Below are 14632 nucleotides of genomic sequence, written 5' to 3' on the forward strand. Positions count from 1 at the left end.
GTGATTCTTCGGACTAAATCAAGCGTTACTTCTCTGCCTCCCTTTTCCAGCCAGCTGGCATGCTCAGATAGCTCATCCTTGGCTTCGCCCTCAGTTATCCTCTCTGCGCAGAGGGGTTCCAAGTCCCTTGTTACCCCGGTTTTCTACGCTGGCACCTCTCTGAGCTGCTCTTGAACTCTGAGAGACCTGTCAGGGTCCTGCCTGGTGCCCCATCTCGAAGACAACCCCAACACCAGGTTCCCCCTTTCTAAGCCCAGGACAGCAGCTCAGGAGGATGCTGGGGTATTTATTGATCTAGTTAACATATCTTCTGGATTTAAGACCACTCTTTCATGGAAGCACTATTTTTGCCATGTGCAAGCGGAGTTCCCTTTGCTGCAGCTCGTGCCTGTTGCCTCTTTGCTGTGTGTCTTGGAGAAGATCCCAGCTCCCTCCGCTCTGTAACCCCGAGCCGGCAGCAGGCTGCAGTTGGATCCCCCTCCTAGTTTTCCTCCCTTTTCCCAGACGAAGCAAACCCCCCTCCCTCATCCTCTCCTCGCCCCCCCACCCTCCGCTCGGCCCCGGGAGCGGGTGCTGCGTTGGGTCTCAGCACCCCCGGGGCCGAGCGGAGGGGATTCGTCCGCTCCGTCGCAGCCCGGGATGCAGCCGGGGATGCCCGGGGGGTCCCCGGGGTGGGGAGTCCCGTCCCCCCCTCCCCCCCCCCAACGCCCACGAAGCGCCTCCCCGGGCGGGGCCGGCCGCGCTATAAGGGGCGGCGGCGGCGGGACCGGCCGCGCTATGGGGAGCGGGTGGTGCGGCGCGGCGCTGCCGGCGGCGGGTCTGGAGCACGGGGCGCTGCTCTTCATCCTCCTCCTCTTCTTCCTCGTCCTGCTGCTGCTGGGCTGTTCCCAGCCGCTGGCCCTGCGGCGCGGCCCCGGGGAGGTGGGCTACCTGCCGGCCCCCGGCCTGAGCCGCGCACAGGCTGCTCGCCGCGCCCGCCGCGCCCGCCGCCCCGGGGCCGTGCCGCCGCCCTACCCCAACGGCTGGTACCGCCTGCTCGACTCCGCGCAGCTGCCCCGCGGCGCCGTCCGCAGCCTCGCCCTGCTCGGTGAGTGCCCCCCGCCGCATCCCCGACGGGCGCCCCGACCCCCGCCCGGACAACGGGAGCGATGAGGCCCGGGATCGCGGCCGGTGTGCGGGGCGCACCTGCCCGGGCAGCCCCGCCGGGGAGTCGGACGTCCCTGCCCGGGCTCGCTGTCGGGGTGCCGGAGCATCCCTGCCTGGGTGCCCCGGGCAGTGCCGCACCCAGGCCAGCTCCCAGCCTGGGGCACTGGCACCTCCCGACAGGCACCCCCGCCGGGTCCCTGGGGCACCCCTGCCCGGCCATCCCCACCGTGGCACCAGGGGATCCTGGACGGCATCCCCGGCAGGGAAACAGGGCAGCCCTGCCCAGCCATTCCTGCCGGGGCACGGGGACATCGCCACCCGGACATTCCCACCGGGGCACTAGGACATGCCTACCAGGGCATCGGGGCATGTACCGGACATCCCTGCCCAGCCATTCCTGCTGGGTCACTGAGACACCTTGACACAGCCATCCTCACTGGGGCACTGGAGCACCCCAGCCTGGGCATCCTGTCGGGGCACTGGGGTACCCAAACCAGCACCCATGCTGCAGCACTGCAGTGTCCCTGCCTGGGCTACTTGCTAGTTGTGCAGGGCATCCCTGCCAGGGCATCACTGCCTGGGAGCTCTGCTGTGGCACTGAGACAACTCTGCCCAGGCATTCCTTTCGGGGCACCCCAACCAGCACCTATATAGGGGCACCAAGGATGTCACTGCCTGGGCTTTTATATGTGCATTGAGTATCTTTGCTGGGGCGCTGGGGACAGCATGGCATGGAGTGAGAATGTGCAGGGCACCCCTCTCTGGGCTCCTTGCTGGGACACCGGATCATCTGGCTGCCTGGGCTCTCCTCCCAGGCATCACTGCCTGCAGCTACCCAGGTCCTGGGGAGATGAGGATGGGGCCTCACAGCCACATCCAGAGGGCTGCTGTTCTTGTCCAGGGTGCTTTCACCTTGAAGATGGTTTGGGACTTGTGCTGGTGCCTTCCTCATCAGAAGGGATGTTTCTGCATTGAAATCCCTTGGATTCAGTGGTGAAAGTGTGGGGGTTTTCTGTTTTCAGGAGTCATCCTCTCTTGTGAAGTTGTTTCAATTTATTTGTGTGTTGTTTTGTTTTGGTTTTTTTAATATAACAGGACCTGTTCAATTCAATATACATGTCCTAGGGAGCCCCTACCAGCTTATCTGTTATGACTCCCTTGGTTGTCTGCCCGAAGCCTGTTCCTAGCACCCAATAGTTTGGGTCTGGCTGAAATGTGCAGGTAAAACTCTCCTCTAGCAGCAGTGACAGTAGTGTGTGTACCAGTGCCAGGACGATCCATAAATAAGAGAGTTAAACACTCTGTAGCCTCCAGGTTTGTCAGTGTCTAATTTATTCTAGGAGTCTTTGAGCATAGCCTGGAAATGCAGCCCTGCTCCGAAGGCAGCAAGCCAGAGGAGATGAAGGAACTTGACTCAGTCCCTGGGATGGGACACCCTCCAAAACATGGCACTGAGCTCGCAGTAAAGCCTCACTCTCTCCTAAGATTGTGGAAGTGGGGTGAGAGCTGCTCCGATCTGCGGGGCACGGCGTGGCACGGCTGCCCGGGTGTTGCTGCAGGGAAGCGGCTCAGACCCCGCTGAGGCTCCTGCACCTGAAAGCCCCAGAGCTCATCCTCTGAGCCCAGAGCCTGGACCTGCGCAGTGGCCTCGGGGCTCTGTGTGCCATGTGTTATTCTTGCTACAATTGCCATTGGATTTCTATGAAAGAAATGAGCTCATTTAATAGGAAAATATCAGGACGTAGCTGTTAATGCTCTAGAGATATTCAGCTGCAACGGAGTTAGTTTTTCAGTATGTCTCAGGCCAGGATACTCTCCTCCCAAGTGGAGAGACATCAGATTTGACGCACCAGCTAGAACAAAGATCTACAACTTCGCTGGCTCCAGACAAAGGCTGGAGGCAAAAGCAGCACCCGCTCAGGAGTCCTGGGTGAGCTTTTGGGACAGCCCGGCAAGGCTCTGGCCACCAGCATTGCTTCATATCTTCAAGGCAGAACAGCTCCATGCTGCATGTGGAAGGAAAGTGCTAGAGTTGGGACCTGTTTGGAGTAAAATAGCCTTAAAACTTTGGTGGGGAAAGCATCAGGCTGCTCCCTGGGGCAGGTGGCTCCAAGTGCTCTGGTCTGACCCAGCCAACTTTGCTTCTCTGTGTTTCCACAATGCTGCTGCTCCTGGAGGACCTGCAACACCTCCAGTGACAGGTAGAAACCATTTCCCTGCCTTCCCCGCTTTGCCCTGAGCCTCACGGCAGGTAGAGAGGCAGGTTAGAGGTAGAAGAAAGTGCTGATGCTTCAGAATGAATCCTTGTTACCTGGGGCAGGAGGAAGGACCTGCACCTCGGGTGCCTCCACTCCCGTGTGCTGCTGCCAGCAGATGTGTGAGAGCTTTCCAGAAAGACTGCAGAGACCACAGAGCCGGGCACCTGGGTGAAGAGGGACCTCCGGGCACTGGAGTACAACTCATTCCTGCCAAATATCAGGAATAATCCTTTCTAGGCTTGAAGGCTGGGGAAGTTCGCAGGGTTTCCTTCTCTTTGTTCAAACCACAAAGCTTCAATCAGGGAAAGTGGCTTTGGGTGGGACCTATATTATGCATAACCTGTAGCACAGTATGGAAGAGAGGACCTTGGAGCACCCTGGCCTTTAACTCAGCACCCACATTGGTACGAACCATCCCCAAGTGCTTCTGCACTCCCAGACCAGCTGTGCCCCTTCCAACCAGGGCATGGCTTGAGGGGACACTGGAGAAGGTCTGGCTTTGCTTTTGGGCCAGGAGACTGGTGAGCAGCCCCTCTCCTCTGAGCCACCGGCAGGGATGTGGGTGCTGGGGGGCTGCAGTGCCACAGCACCCTGGGGGCAGCTCTGTGCCGGACCAGGAACGCACTGGCATCTCTTCAGTCCCTCCAGGGCTAACACTGTCACATGCCATCCAGCTGTGGTTGCCTTACACAGCTGGCTGCAGTAGTGCCATGAACAGACCTATGGCTATAGCCCAGGTACTGTCTGTCTCTCCAGTTTAACAGTTCCTTGCTCAGCAAACGTGGCACTAGCCTGGGAGTGGGGAGGACGAGGACGACGCCAGAACTCATCCGTGACAGATCCCAGCATGGAAAAGCTCACATTGCTTCAGAGAGCACAAAGAATCAGGTCCAGAGATGGAGAGAAGCAAGGCTGAGTGCTGGGGGCAGCCCCAACCACGCCAACATCGACCCGCCTGCGCTCCCCGCATGGAGTGGACCAGAGCCAGGCGCTTCCCTTTGCTCCACCAGCAAACCCCCTTTTGCTGAGGAGGTGTCTGTGCTCTGGCTCACAGCACCCGCCGTCCCTGCCTGGCGAAGGGATTTGGTGCTGAGCTGCTCCAGCAGCTCTTGGAGTTCCAGAGCAAACAGGTGAAGGGCTTTTGCTTCCAGCTGCCGCTGGCACGTTCCGCAGATGTCTGAGCCCGTGTGCTCTGCTGTGGGGCAAAGGGACAGGAACAGGATTCTCTTTAAACACAGCTCTTGCTCTGCTCTCTGTGGATCCCTCCCTCAGCCGGGGAAGCACCATGAATCTTTAACTATTTCTGCGAAAGCACCTTTTATCCTGTGGCTAAAACAGGCTCCAGGTGCCCAAAAATGCAGCCTGAGGGGCAGAGCTGTGAGGGTTTAGAGACCACCAGGAGAAATCGTGCTCCCTCTTCCTGGAGCAAGGCAACGTCCTTCAGCAGCACCCACAGTCCCAGGGCTGCAGCAGCCCCCCCGGGACCGCGGGCGCTGCCCGGCCCTGCGAGGTGCCAATGTGCTGTGTGTGCAACGTGGGGCATGACGGGCCACGGCACCACCGCTCGCTGCTCTGGGTTGGCTTTTAAACCCTGGGCAGTGGCTACAGCAGCTGCCACCACTATTTTGCACGGCCCTTTTTTTGCAGTCAGTAAATGCCACCTGCCCGCATCCCTCCTGCCAGGGCCCTGCCACCTCCCCGCTCCCCCCTGCCCGCAGCCCCGGGCAGCAGCCCCCGGCCCGGCTCTGGCAGCTGCCTGGTGCCATCTCGTGGTTAAATAACTCCTCCGGAGCAACCCTGTTTCTGTCCTGCCAGATCTTCCACCAGCAAGGAAGGAAAAACTCCGGTGTGAATGTTTAGCAGGAGGTTTCTGCATGCCTGCGCGGGCGGACGCCTGCAGCGGTGGGTAGAAGCGCCGGTCGGTGCCCGTTGGGAAGGGGCTGAGCCATGTGTGTCTCACCTGACCTCCCCCTTCATCTGGGGATGGTTTTTACCACCTCCTGTTTCTGCAGGGGAGCACCTCGCTGCGTTTCGCACCCGGGATGGCCAAGCCTACGTGGTCAACGCTTACTGCCCTCACCTTGGCGCTGACCTCGCCGCCGGCGGGCGCGTCGTCGGCAGTTGCATCGAATGCCCGTTTCATGGCTGGCAGTTCCAAGGAGAAGATGGAAAATGCACCCGCATCCCGTACGCTGAAAAAGGTGAACATCCCCCCAGAAAGCATCTGCAGAAACGGTGGCGCCCTGTGTGTCCTCGTTAAAAGCTACTTCGTTAAGGAACTGGGGTCTTTATAATAACACACCCTCCGCCCTGCCCCCTGATTTCATGCAGCACCCTAATTTTCCTCCTGGGTTGTCCATGCTGAGGCATAATGTTCCAGTACCCTTTCCTGTGCTAGATGCTAACTGGGACTTTAGTCTAGTCCAAGAACCTGCCTTGCTTTTGATAGTCCTCAACTCCTGCATTCAGCAAGAGGGGTAGAAAAGACGATTTTTTAACTCGGAGTCATCCATTGCACCAGCAAGGATGGATCCAGAGGAGCTGTTGGGTTCCCAAAATGATTCGGTACTCTGTGGCGGTACCTTATACCACGTCAATGTTTGAATCTGTCACATTAGCCTGACAGAATAGTCTCTCAATGGAAATTTTTTCTCCTTTTAAGGCTAGAAGGGAATTTTTGGTTAGAATCCAGGAAAGCTCTTTGCATACACCGACCATTAAATGTTGTTTGCGTTGACTGTGTGGGAAGAGTATCTTAAAGTTCACCCGTAACAATTACTTGATCTGGCTGCGCTGCTTAGTTTAAATCACCAATTCTAAACGTGGCTCAAACCAGCAAACAGATGTTGAGTTTTGGTTTGGCTTCTGCTTCTTAGTTATTTTCCTCGAGTTCAGCTTTCGCTGATTGGGATTGATCGGGTTGGCGATGAAAACACTGATTAGCAGCAAAACTCAGTCTTTCTACTAAATAGTATTTTTCGCGAAGTGGAAGAAATATTCCGTCCATATGTATTAAGATAAACAATTTACGGATCTCATCAAACAGATTTTTTTTTTTTTCCAGAAAAAGGATTAGTACTGTATTTTTTTTTTCCCATATGTACTCACTCAGGAGCTGCATTCGAAAGAAAATTTGGTTCCAAGAAATGATGTGTTTTATCACAAAATCAGAATGACTGTTCTGGACACGCGCAAACGCTTGCCAGGATGCCTTTTTTTCATCTGAAAAGGCTGTATTCCGAGTCGTTGTTATCCGTAGTTATTGAAAGAATGAAGCGGCAGAAGCTGCCCTGCTCCCACTACAGCCCAAATGGGTCAGGTCGATTTAAACAGATTTAAAAGCCGTTTGTGCTCATGCAGGTCACTTGGGTGGAGGGGTATTTTGGAGAGTTTGGGCTGCTCCTCCAGCACTGGGCTTGCAGGGGACTTACAGTGGGGCAGGAGAGGCACAGAGCCCAGCCTGGTGCGAGATGGAGCTGGTGGAGGGTCTGGAGCACAAGTCTCATGAGGAGCAGCTGAGGGAACCGGGGTTGTTGAGCCTGGAGAAGAGGAGGCTGAGAGGAGACCTTCTTCCTCTCTACAACTACCTGAAAGGAGGTTGTAGAGAGATGGGGGTCGGTCTCTTCTCTCAAGTAACAAGCCATAAGAAAAGAGGAAATGGCCTCAAGTTGCTCCAAGGAGGTTTAGATTGGATATTAGGAGAAACTTTTTCACTGAAAGGGTTGTCAAGCACTAGAACAGGCTGCCCAGGGCAGTGGTGGAGTCACTATCCCTGGAGGTATTTAAAAGCTGTGTAGATGCGGTGCTGAGGGACATGGTTTAGTGGTGAACTTGGCAGTGTTGGGTTAACAGTTGGACTGGATGATCTTAAAGGTCCTTTCCAACCTAAATGATTCCATGATTCTGTGTCTGCATGGGGGCAGATGAAGCCCTCTAAAGTGTTGTGAGCTGCATCCCACCCAAAGCACCAGATCTTTTCAATCAGAAATCGCAGTGAAGGTCTCCTGCTCCCTCTGATATTCATTGACTGAAAGAGAAATATAATTTCTCCTCATATTTCACTTCCCACATGGCTGTACAAGGCTGAACAATAAGGAATCTCTATCCTTTGTGCTTGATGCTCACCAGCCTGGGCTGCGGCACCAAGGATGCTGTTGCATCTTCCGCAGCCAGGAGGAAATGGCCTGCCTCTTGTAGGCAGGATAGGTACCTTGAGTTGATTAGTAATTAGTTCATTATCTCAACTCAGTCCAGCTGGGTAATAATGACTGGATGCCATAATTCCCCCTTTTTGTTTTACCATGTTTTGTTTTCACAAAGGCTTTATGGTGAGCAGAGACCCAGCCCATTCATACAACTCCAGCACGCTTCCCTCCCACGAATACCACGTCAGGGCTTGCGGCTTTACCTTCTTCTCCGAAGGACTCTCGCTCGGGCTCCCGGCTCCGGCTCTTTTGGCTCAGGCTCTCGGCTTGGCGAGGGAGTCGGGGCTTCATGGGGTCTCACGGATGTATCACGTCGGGGTCACCAGTTGTTGCTCACCAGCCTGGGCTGCAGCACCAAGGACGCTGTTGCATCCTCCACAGCCAGGAGGAAATGGCCTGCCTCTTGTAGGCAGGGTCTGTACCTTGAGTTGATTAGTAATTAGTTCATTATCTCAACTCAGTCCAGCTGGGTAATAATGATTGGTTGCCATATGTGCTTGTTTGCAAATTAGAAAAAAAAACAAACCTAATGAAGGCAAAAGCCTTCCAGTACAGTAGAAGCTACATTTTCCGACAACTGGGTAAACATAAATGCCAAAATTAATTTCACTGGAGAGTGCAGATATATTCTTAAAGCAACACATGGCACTGCAGTGTTGTAACAGAACGACTTGAACTCGAGAGGCGGAGATGGGTTTTACTCTCCGCACATCTATAACTAAAAGCATCTCCTTGTAGCTCGTTGATGCTTGAGGAGGGTCCATTCAAATTTACTTATTTGAACGGGTTTAAGAGCAGTGAAAGAAGGCTGGGGAGCAACCAGCCATGCTTCTGCCCTGAAAGACTTCTGCAAAACCCCCGGCTGAAATACAACTGGTTTAAGCAAACACTCTCCTGTGAACTTCAGAAGCTGTTGTCCTTCTTCAGCAACCTGAAAGGTGGCAAGTGCCACCAGAGCATCTGTGCCACGTGGATGTTGACCATAAAGATGATCTCTGAGCCGTGGCTCAGGACAAGGTGACCCTCAGCACCAGTGTCAACTGCGGAGATGCTGTTTTTAACCGATTCCTTCCTTTCCTCTTTCCTCCACAGTGCCAGATTTTGCGAGGGTCCAATCCTGGCCGTGCTGCGAGGTCAATGGGATGCTGCTGGTCTGGTACCACTGCGAAGGGGTCGGTCCGACATGGGCAGTGCCCGAGCAGCGGGAGATCACCACCAAAGAGTGGGTGTTCCGTGGGCAGACGGAGCACTTTGTCAACGCGCACATCCAGGTACGGAGCCCGGTACCTCCGCGGGGCAGGTCCACTCCTGGAGCCTCTCCTATAGTCCAGTTCAGGGACATCTCCTCCCACTTAATCCATTCAGGGACATGTCCTCCCAATTTGCCAGGCCCTGCCAGTGCCCAGTGCCACCGCTGCTGCTGGCAGAGCCTAGACCTAGAAATACATCCCTGTGCCATATACTGACAGTATGGCATATGTTCCCCAAACGCGGATCGTGGGCTTCTTGAGCATTGAGCAGATGCTCTGGGTACTTAAAGGGAATCTGTTAATTTGCTTTGACTTATAACTGATGTAATTTAAAAAAAGATTCTCTAAGAGTTGCGGCACTTAGTGCTGGGAGGCTTTTCAACTCATCGATCACCGAAATGGAAGCACGCGGTTATTTTGCTGTTAATCTTCATAATCACCATCACACGCTGACGAATGTGCCACAGAGAACAAAATGGCTGTTGCCTCCGTCGTCTCAGCGGAAATGAGTCTGGAAAAAGGGACTCGTTTTGTGGCACTAAACAGAAGGGACCGTGGTCCTTGGAGGGAGCTGGGGGCAGCCGTGGTTGGGGACTCCTCTGGGAGAGTGATGGGAGGCAGCAGCAGTTTTGAAACCTGGAGGTCCTTGGGAGGTTTTCATACCCTCCCCACCGAGCAGAACACTTCTCTTTGTGAAAATCAGTGACAAAAATGACCCTTAATCTAAAGCGCCCTTCTCTGCAAGGGCAACGCCTGCCCGCTGACTAAATCACGGTGAAGGTGAGTGGGCTTGGAAGAAATGAAAAGTTATTAGAAGAAATGAAGGAGGTGCATGAGACACAGGAGATATGGCTCTGGGCATGGGCAGAGATGTGAGAAGCAGGGAGAATTTGGGAGATTGAAGGGATAGTGACATTTATTTCATCTCTGCTTTTCAGTGCAAGCCACTGCACGCGCGTCTGTCCTGGGGCCGGTCTGTGCCGCTTGCCGAGGTGGTGGGGAGATGGTGTGTTTGAGTAATAAAGCAGTTAAAGCTTCTGAAAAAGTGACACTCTGGGCAGGCTGGTGGGGTTTAAAGGTTTAAAAGTATGTGAAAACTAGTCTGGGAGCACAAGCACAAAAATGCTTTATCCCTTACAGTTACTACAGGGCCAAAGGAAGGACTTATTTGGAGTTCCAGCCTGCAGAAGTTAACAGGCATAGACTTCTTTGAGCTTAAAATGAACTCTGAATTTTCAGAGCTTTGTGTTCAAATTATTCCTACACACTAGTTAAGAACTAGTCCTGAGTCAGTCGGTGCTGAGGCCCCTTCCTCCACGCACTTGCTTGCCTCTTGCTGGGTCACCTACCCGCGAGCATCTCTGCTGCGCTCGGAGCGACGTGCCCTGGGCTGCGCCTCAGTGCTAGTGTGACACTGCCACGAGCACAGGAGCTCACACCCCAGTCAGCTCTCACCAACAGCAAATTGTTCCCCACGGGCAGGAAATCCCCGAGAACGCAGCCGACACGGCTCACCTGGCTTTTCTCCACGGACCAGCTATTCTGGGCGGATCCGATCTGAGATACACAAGGTCCAAACTGTGGGATTTTATGAAGCACATCTGGAAGGTAAGACCCTGGTTCCCCTCTTAGCCATGAGGAGGTTGAAGTCTTTCAAACCAGGTCCCTGTTCTGCCGTGAAGCATCAGTCCCACCTCACCCCCTCTGCCACATCCTCCGTCTTCAGGTCCACTCTCTTACCTGTGTCTCTGTGGGTTTTAGCTGCACCCTTCATCTGTGCTCACCTGTAGATGGTTTTCACAGCCAACTCTTGTCACCATCTGGCTGCCACCTCCCCTCAGCCTCTACTCCTGTCTCCCTGTCTCTTGGACTGAGCTGATCCTTCTCCACCTCTCCAGGCAGAGTGGCGGCCAGAGCCGGCGCCCAACGAGCATTGCTCCCAGATGCTGGTTGAACACACCGCAACCATCTTCGGGAAGCACATCTCCTTGATGGATTTGAAGGTTTTGGCCAGGCAGGTACGTCCCATGCTGGTGACCACCAGCACCCCAAGCTGAAGGGTTTTGTCACCCAAAAGGCTGAGTGAGTCTGTGCCCATCCTACCCAGTGCAGCCTTTCCTACCGAGTGCACCAGACACATGGGCCAAAACTACACACTGGGACTGGGGCTGCTGCACAGCTGGACAGCACAGGGAAGAGGGAGAGTTTGTAAGGACTGCTGTGCCCCCAAAATACTTAAAAAAAATTAAAAACCCCAAAATAGCTAGCACCTGTGCAGGCACTGATGACAATCTCAAGGGACCTTCACACCATGGTGCCACAGCTCTGCAATGCAGCAGGGTGGATCTCTTCAGTCCATGGCGAACACGCCTGGGAAAGGCCAACAGTCAGAAACAGCGTGTCTGGTAGCCCAAGATCAGCCTTGAATGAGAAAAAATAGATGACACAGATTGATAAAGAATTAAAGGAAGATCGAAATAATGCCACTGAACATGAATCAATGGGAACTGGATATTGGTTTTGGTTGTGGGTGGTTTTTTTTTTATGAAATGCTAAGCTTGCCTGATAAAACGAGTAACTTTGTTCTAGTACGTTTTTGAAGGCATCTGACCTACTCCGGTATGACAAATTCAGAACAACAGCAAAACAAGTCATGATGCAAAACTTTGCTAAGGACTAGATCTCGCGTAGTTAGGGAATTATCACAAAGTGGATGTTGACTGTATCTCTGTTCAGTTCTTAGATCTGTGCTGTTTAGCACTGATACCAGTGAACAGGAGAAAATAGACACTCAAATTACCTTACAAAAAGTTTGTAACCAAACATTAAAGGAAGTAGTAAATAAAGTAGCTGGAAACCCAACAATCTGCACTGCCTCAAAGAACCAAGCGTATGAGCACGCAGCTGTGTGCCTGGATGCACGTCGAAGACCGAAACGGTCTTATAAATCAGCTAAAACCTGGTGTGACTGTTGTAGCTGGGAAGGAGAGAGCCAGAGCAGGAGTAGGGATGCTGTGTTTCCTCCAGACTGTATTGCAATCACTGCTACTGAGATGTGGAGCCCAGGACTGGAGTCAACAGTGCAATAAGGCTGTGGATGACCTGAAGGAAATTCAGTGATGAACAACAAGACCAAGTGAAAATTTGAAAGCATTTCCTAGAAGATTAGATTTTTAAACTTTTGGGGACCAGCAGAGTACTGTAAACCCTCATGAATTCCTGTGGGCCCACACCAGAGCCATCCAGCCCCAACGCATCTGTGAATGTCCCAGGCCAACATGGGCTGCCTGGCTCTGCTGGATTTCGCCCCCACCCTGGGAAGCATTAACAGTTGGCAAACAGCCTGTGACTCATGGCCTTGAGGTGTAGTTTGACTTTGTCCCTATTATTTGATGAAAGACAGAGTAAAGGAGGATTTGAGCACAGCCTAGGAGACATCTCCATCTGGTCTCAGGCTGTGGGAGGTGCTGTACCAGAGGGCTGGACCACTGGGGACAGCTCCCTGAGGGTGCTCTGTTGGTCTGCAGGTGGGACCAGGGCTGGTTTTCCTCATCTTTGAACACGCTTTCCTTGGCCATGGGATCATCCTGCAGACGGTGACTCCCCTGGAGCCTCTCCTGCAGAATGTTGTCCACAAAATCTACTACCAGAAGAACATGCCGGCCATAATCCCCAAGTTCATCCTGAGAGCAGAGTGCATACAGGTAAGGCTTGTGAAGAAGAGCAGCCAAAGATAGTCACCTGGAACTGGGTGGATGAGAGGTATGAGAAGGAAGAGCAGTTGCCCATGGAGGCTCAGATATATAGAATCATAGCATCATAGAATGGTTTGGGTTGGAAGGGACCTTCAAGATCATCTAGTTCCAACCCCCCTGCCACGGGCAGGGACACCTTCCACTACACCAGGTTGCTCAAAGCCTCATCCAACCTGGTCTTGAACACTTCCAGGGATGGGGCATCTACATTATGTGGGAGCAAAGCACTTGTGGGCAAGATCCTTCCAGTGCTTGGCATGATCTTTCAGTTTTAGGAGACTAAAGAGCTAAACTGGACGTTTAGTAAAGAGGGTCCCTGCAGTGACTTATCTGTTGAGGATGGCAGAGAGGTGCTATCCCTGTCCTGTGAATGGGGAACTGAGGCACAAGGATTAGGCAACCTCTCCCAGACTGCAGGAAGTCTTTGAGAGAACTAATAATCGCACTCAGATTTCCAGCATCCCAGGTTGGTGCTTTAAGATCATCCTATCTCCTCCAGTGAGAACTGAGCCAAGAAATTATCCTGCTGTTAAATGCTCATGAGATTGGGCAATTCCTGATGAAAGTTTTCCAGATCCTTACCACAGGGATTCATGGAAATGGCGAAAGGTCCCTCTGGAGTTCTCCAGCCCAATATCCCAGTTGGAGCAAGACTATTGCCAAGATCAGGTCAGGCATGGCCTTGAAAGTCTTCTCCTTTGAAGAATGCACCCATCTCTCCAGCTCCCTGGCTGACCTGTTCCATTGTTGCTCTACCCACATTGCTAATTTTTTGTTTTAATGACCATTTTGAACTTCTCAACCTGCAATCTGCGGTTGTTACTCCTTGTAATACCAGCTGACACTACCAAGAGAAGCCTGACTCCCTCATCCCTGTAACTCCCTTCAAGGAGTCAGAGGAGCTCAGGTCATTCCCTTCTGTCAGGGGTTAAAGTTTGGAAACTGTTTGGTCTGACCAGAGAGAGTTTCACTGGCACTACAGCAAAAATTGCCAGAAGATTATTTTCAGATGCCAAAAACCCCAAATCAAACTTGGCCGTGCTGACTCGTGCTGTATAAACGCTGACTTACTGTTCTGCATTCTTACTAACGTGAATGAGCAGCACTCACTTCCGCAGGGACCTCTTCCCACGGGAAAACTCCATAAATCTTACTGCATGTGTGTCTGAGCAGAGTTTAAGATGCAGATGCTTCATTTATAAACCCCTGGTTGGCTGGAGCTACGCAGCGAATCAAAAACCCCAGGTGGAGCAGCTCCTACCTGCACAACATCCATTTCTTTTCCAGTATGTCCTATGACAAAGGTTGTCTAAGACAAAAGTGGCTTCTGGTTTGGGGGCTATGGGGGGATAAACATCTCCTAACTGCAGAGCCATAGCGTTGCACGCGCAGTCCCACACTGGCCATTTGGGGAGAAACGCTAAAAAACCCAAACCTGGTGTGCAGGTAGCACCCAAAAAACTGCTGGTTCAGCTTCCCCACCTGAACGAGACCATCCTTCTCCCCCCAGTTCGAGCGCGATATAACCATCTGGAATAACAAACAGTATCTGTCCAAGCCGCTGCTGGTCAGAGAGGACTCCAGCATCCAGAAGCACCGGCGCTGGTATGCCCAGTTCTACAGTGAGAAGAGCACCAGGCTGCTGGCGCAGAAGGAGGGTCTGGACTGGTGAGGACCTCGCTGCCCTCTGCAGAAGGTGGCCAGAGGCTCTCAGGTGGCTCCTTCCCACCCTGGCTGGTGGGCAGTGGTGCTGGGCAGGTGTGATCGATAGAACAGATACTGGCACTGGCACAGGGAGCAGAGCCTGAGCCCCAGGGATCCTCTTGTACCTTCTGTGTTCGGGGCACCAAAGGGTGTACCACGCTCTTGTCCCTCTGCTGCAACGTATGAGCTGAGCGTGAACTTAAGGGTGCCAGGACTGCCTTTGGAGTGCCTTTGTCTCTCGCTGCTGCTATCGTTTTGAGTAGCTCTATGAAAAGCTTTTCATGTGGCTCTTTATTGCCTGAAGTGCCCTTCCC

The 14632-nt window shown here is 53.3% G+C and overlaps 1 protein-coding gene across 1 annotated transcript; it reads left to right on the forward strand.

The window, feature by feature from the left end:
• Nucleotides 1-777: 777 nt before the first annotated feature.
• Nucleotides 778-14286, forward strand: LOC104381409 (cholesterol 7-desaturase nvd). Its single transcript, XM_086625351.1, has 7 exons — nt 778-1087; nt 5417-5605; nt 8702-8880; nt 10342-10467; nt 10758-10877; nt 12387-12563; nt 14125-14286. The coding sequence occupies exons 1-7, from the start codon at nt 778-780 to the stop codon at nt 14284-14286; spliced, it is 1263 nt and encodes a 420-aa protein (XP_086481477.1).
• Nucleotides 14287-14632: the final 346 nt, after the last annotated feature.

Source organism: Tauraco erythrolophus, chromosome 22 (genome assembly GCF_009769465.1).
Source record: "Tauraco erythrolophus isolate bTauEry1 chromosome 22, bTauEry1.pri, whole genome shotgun sequence".
Classification (NCBI taxonomy): domain Eukaryota; kingdom Metazoa; phylum Chordata; class Aves; order Musophagiformes; family Musophagidae; genus Tauraco; species Tauraco erythrolophus.

Bases quoted from the DNA above. Each gene is read 5' to 3' on its own strand.
- LOC104381409 (XM_086625351.1), top strand. From the start codon at position 778: ATGGGGAGCGGGTGGTGCGGCGCGGCGCTGCCGGCGGCGGGTCTGGAG. The intron at 10,468-10,757 runs GTAAGACCCTGG...CCACCTCTCCAG, and splicing joins TTATGAAGCACATCTGGAAG to GCAGAGTGGCGGCCAGAGCC. The intron at 12,564-14,124 runs GTAAGGCTTGTG...TTCTCCCCCCAG, and splicing joins TGAGAGCAGAGTGCATACAG to TTCGAGCGCGATATAACCAT.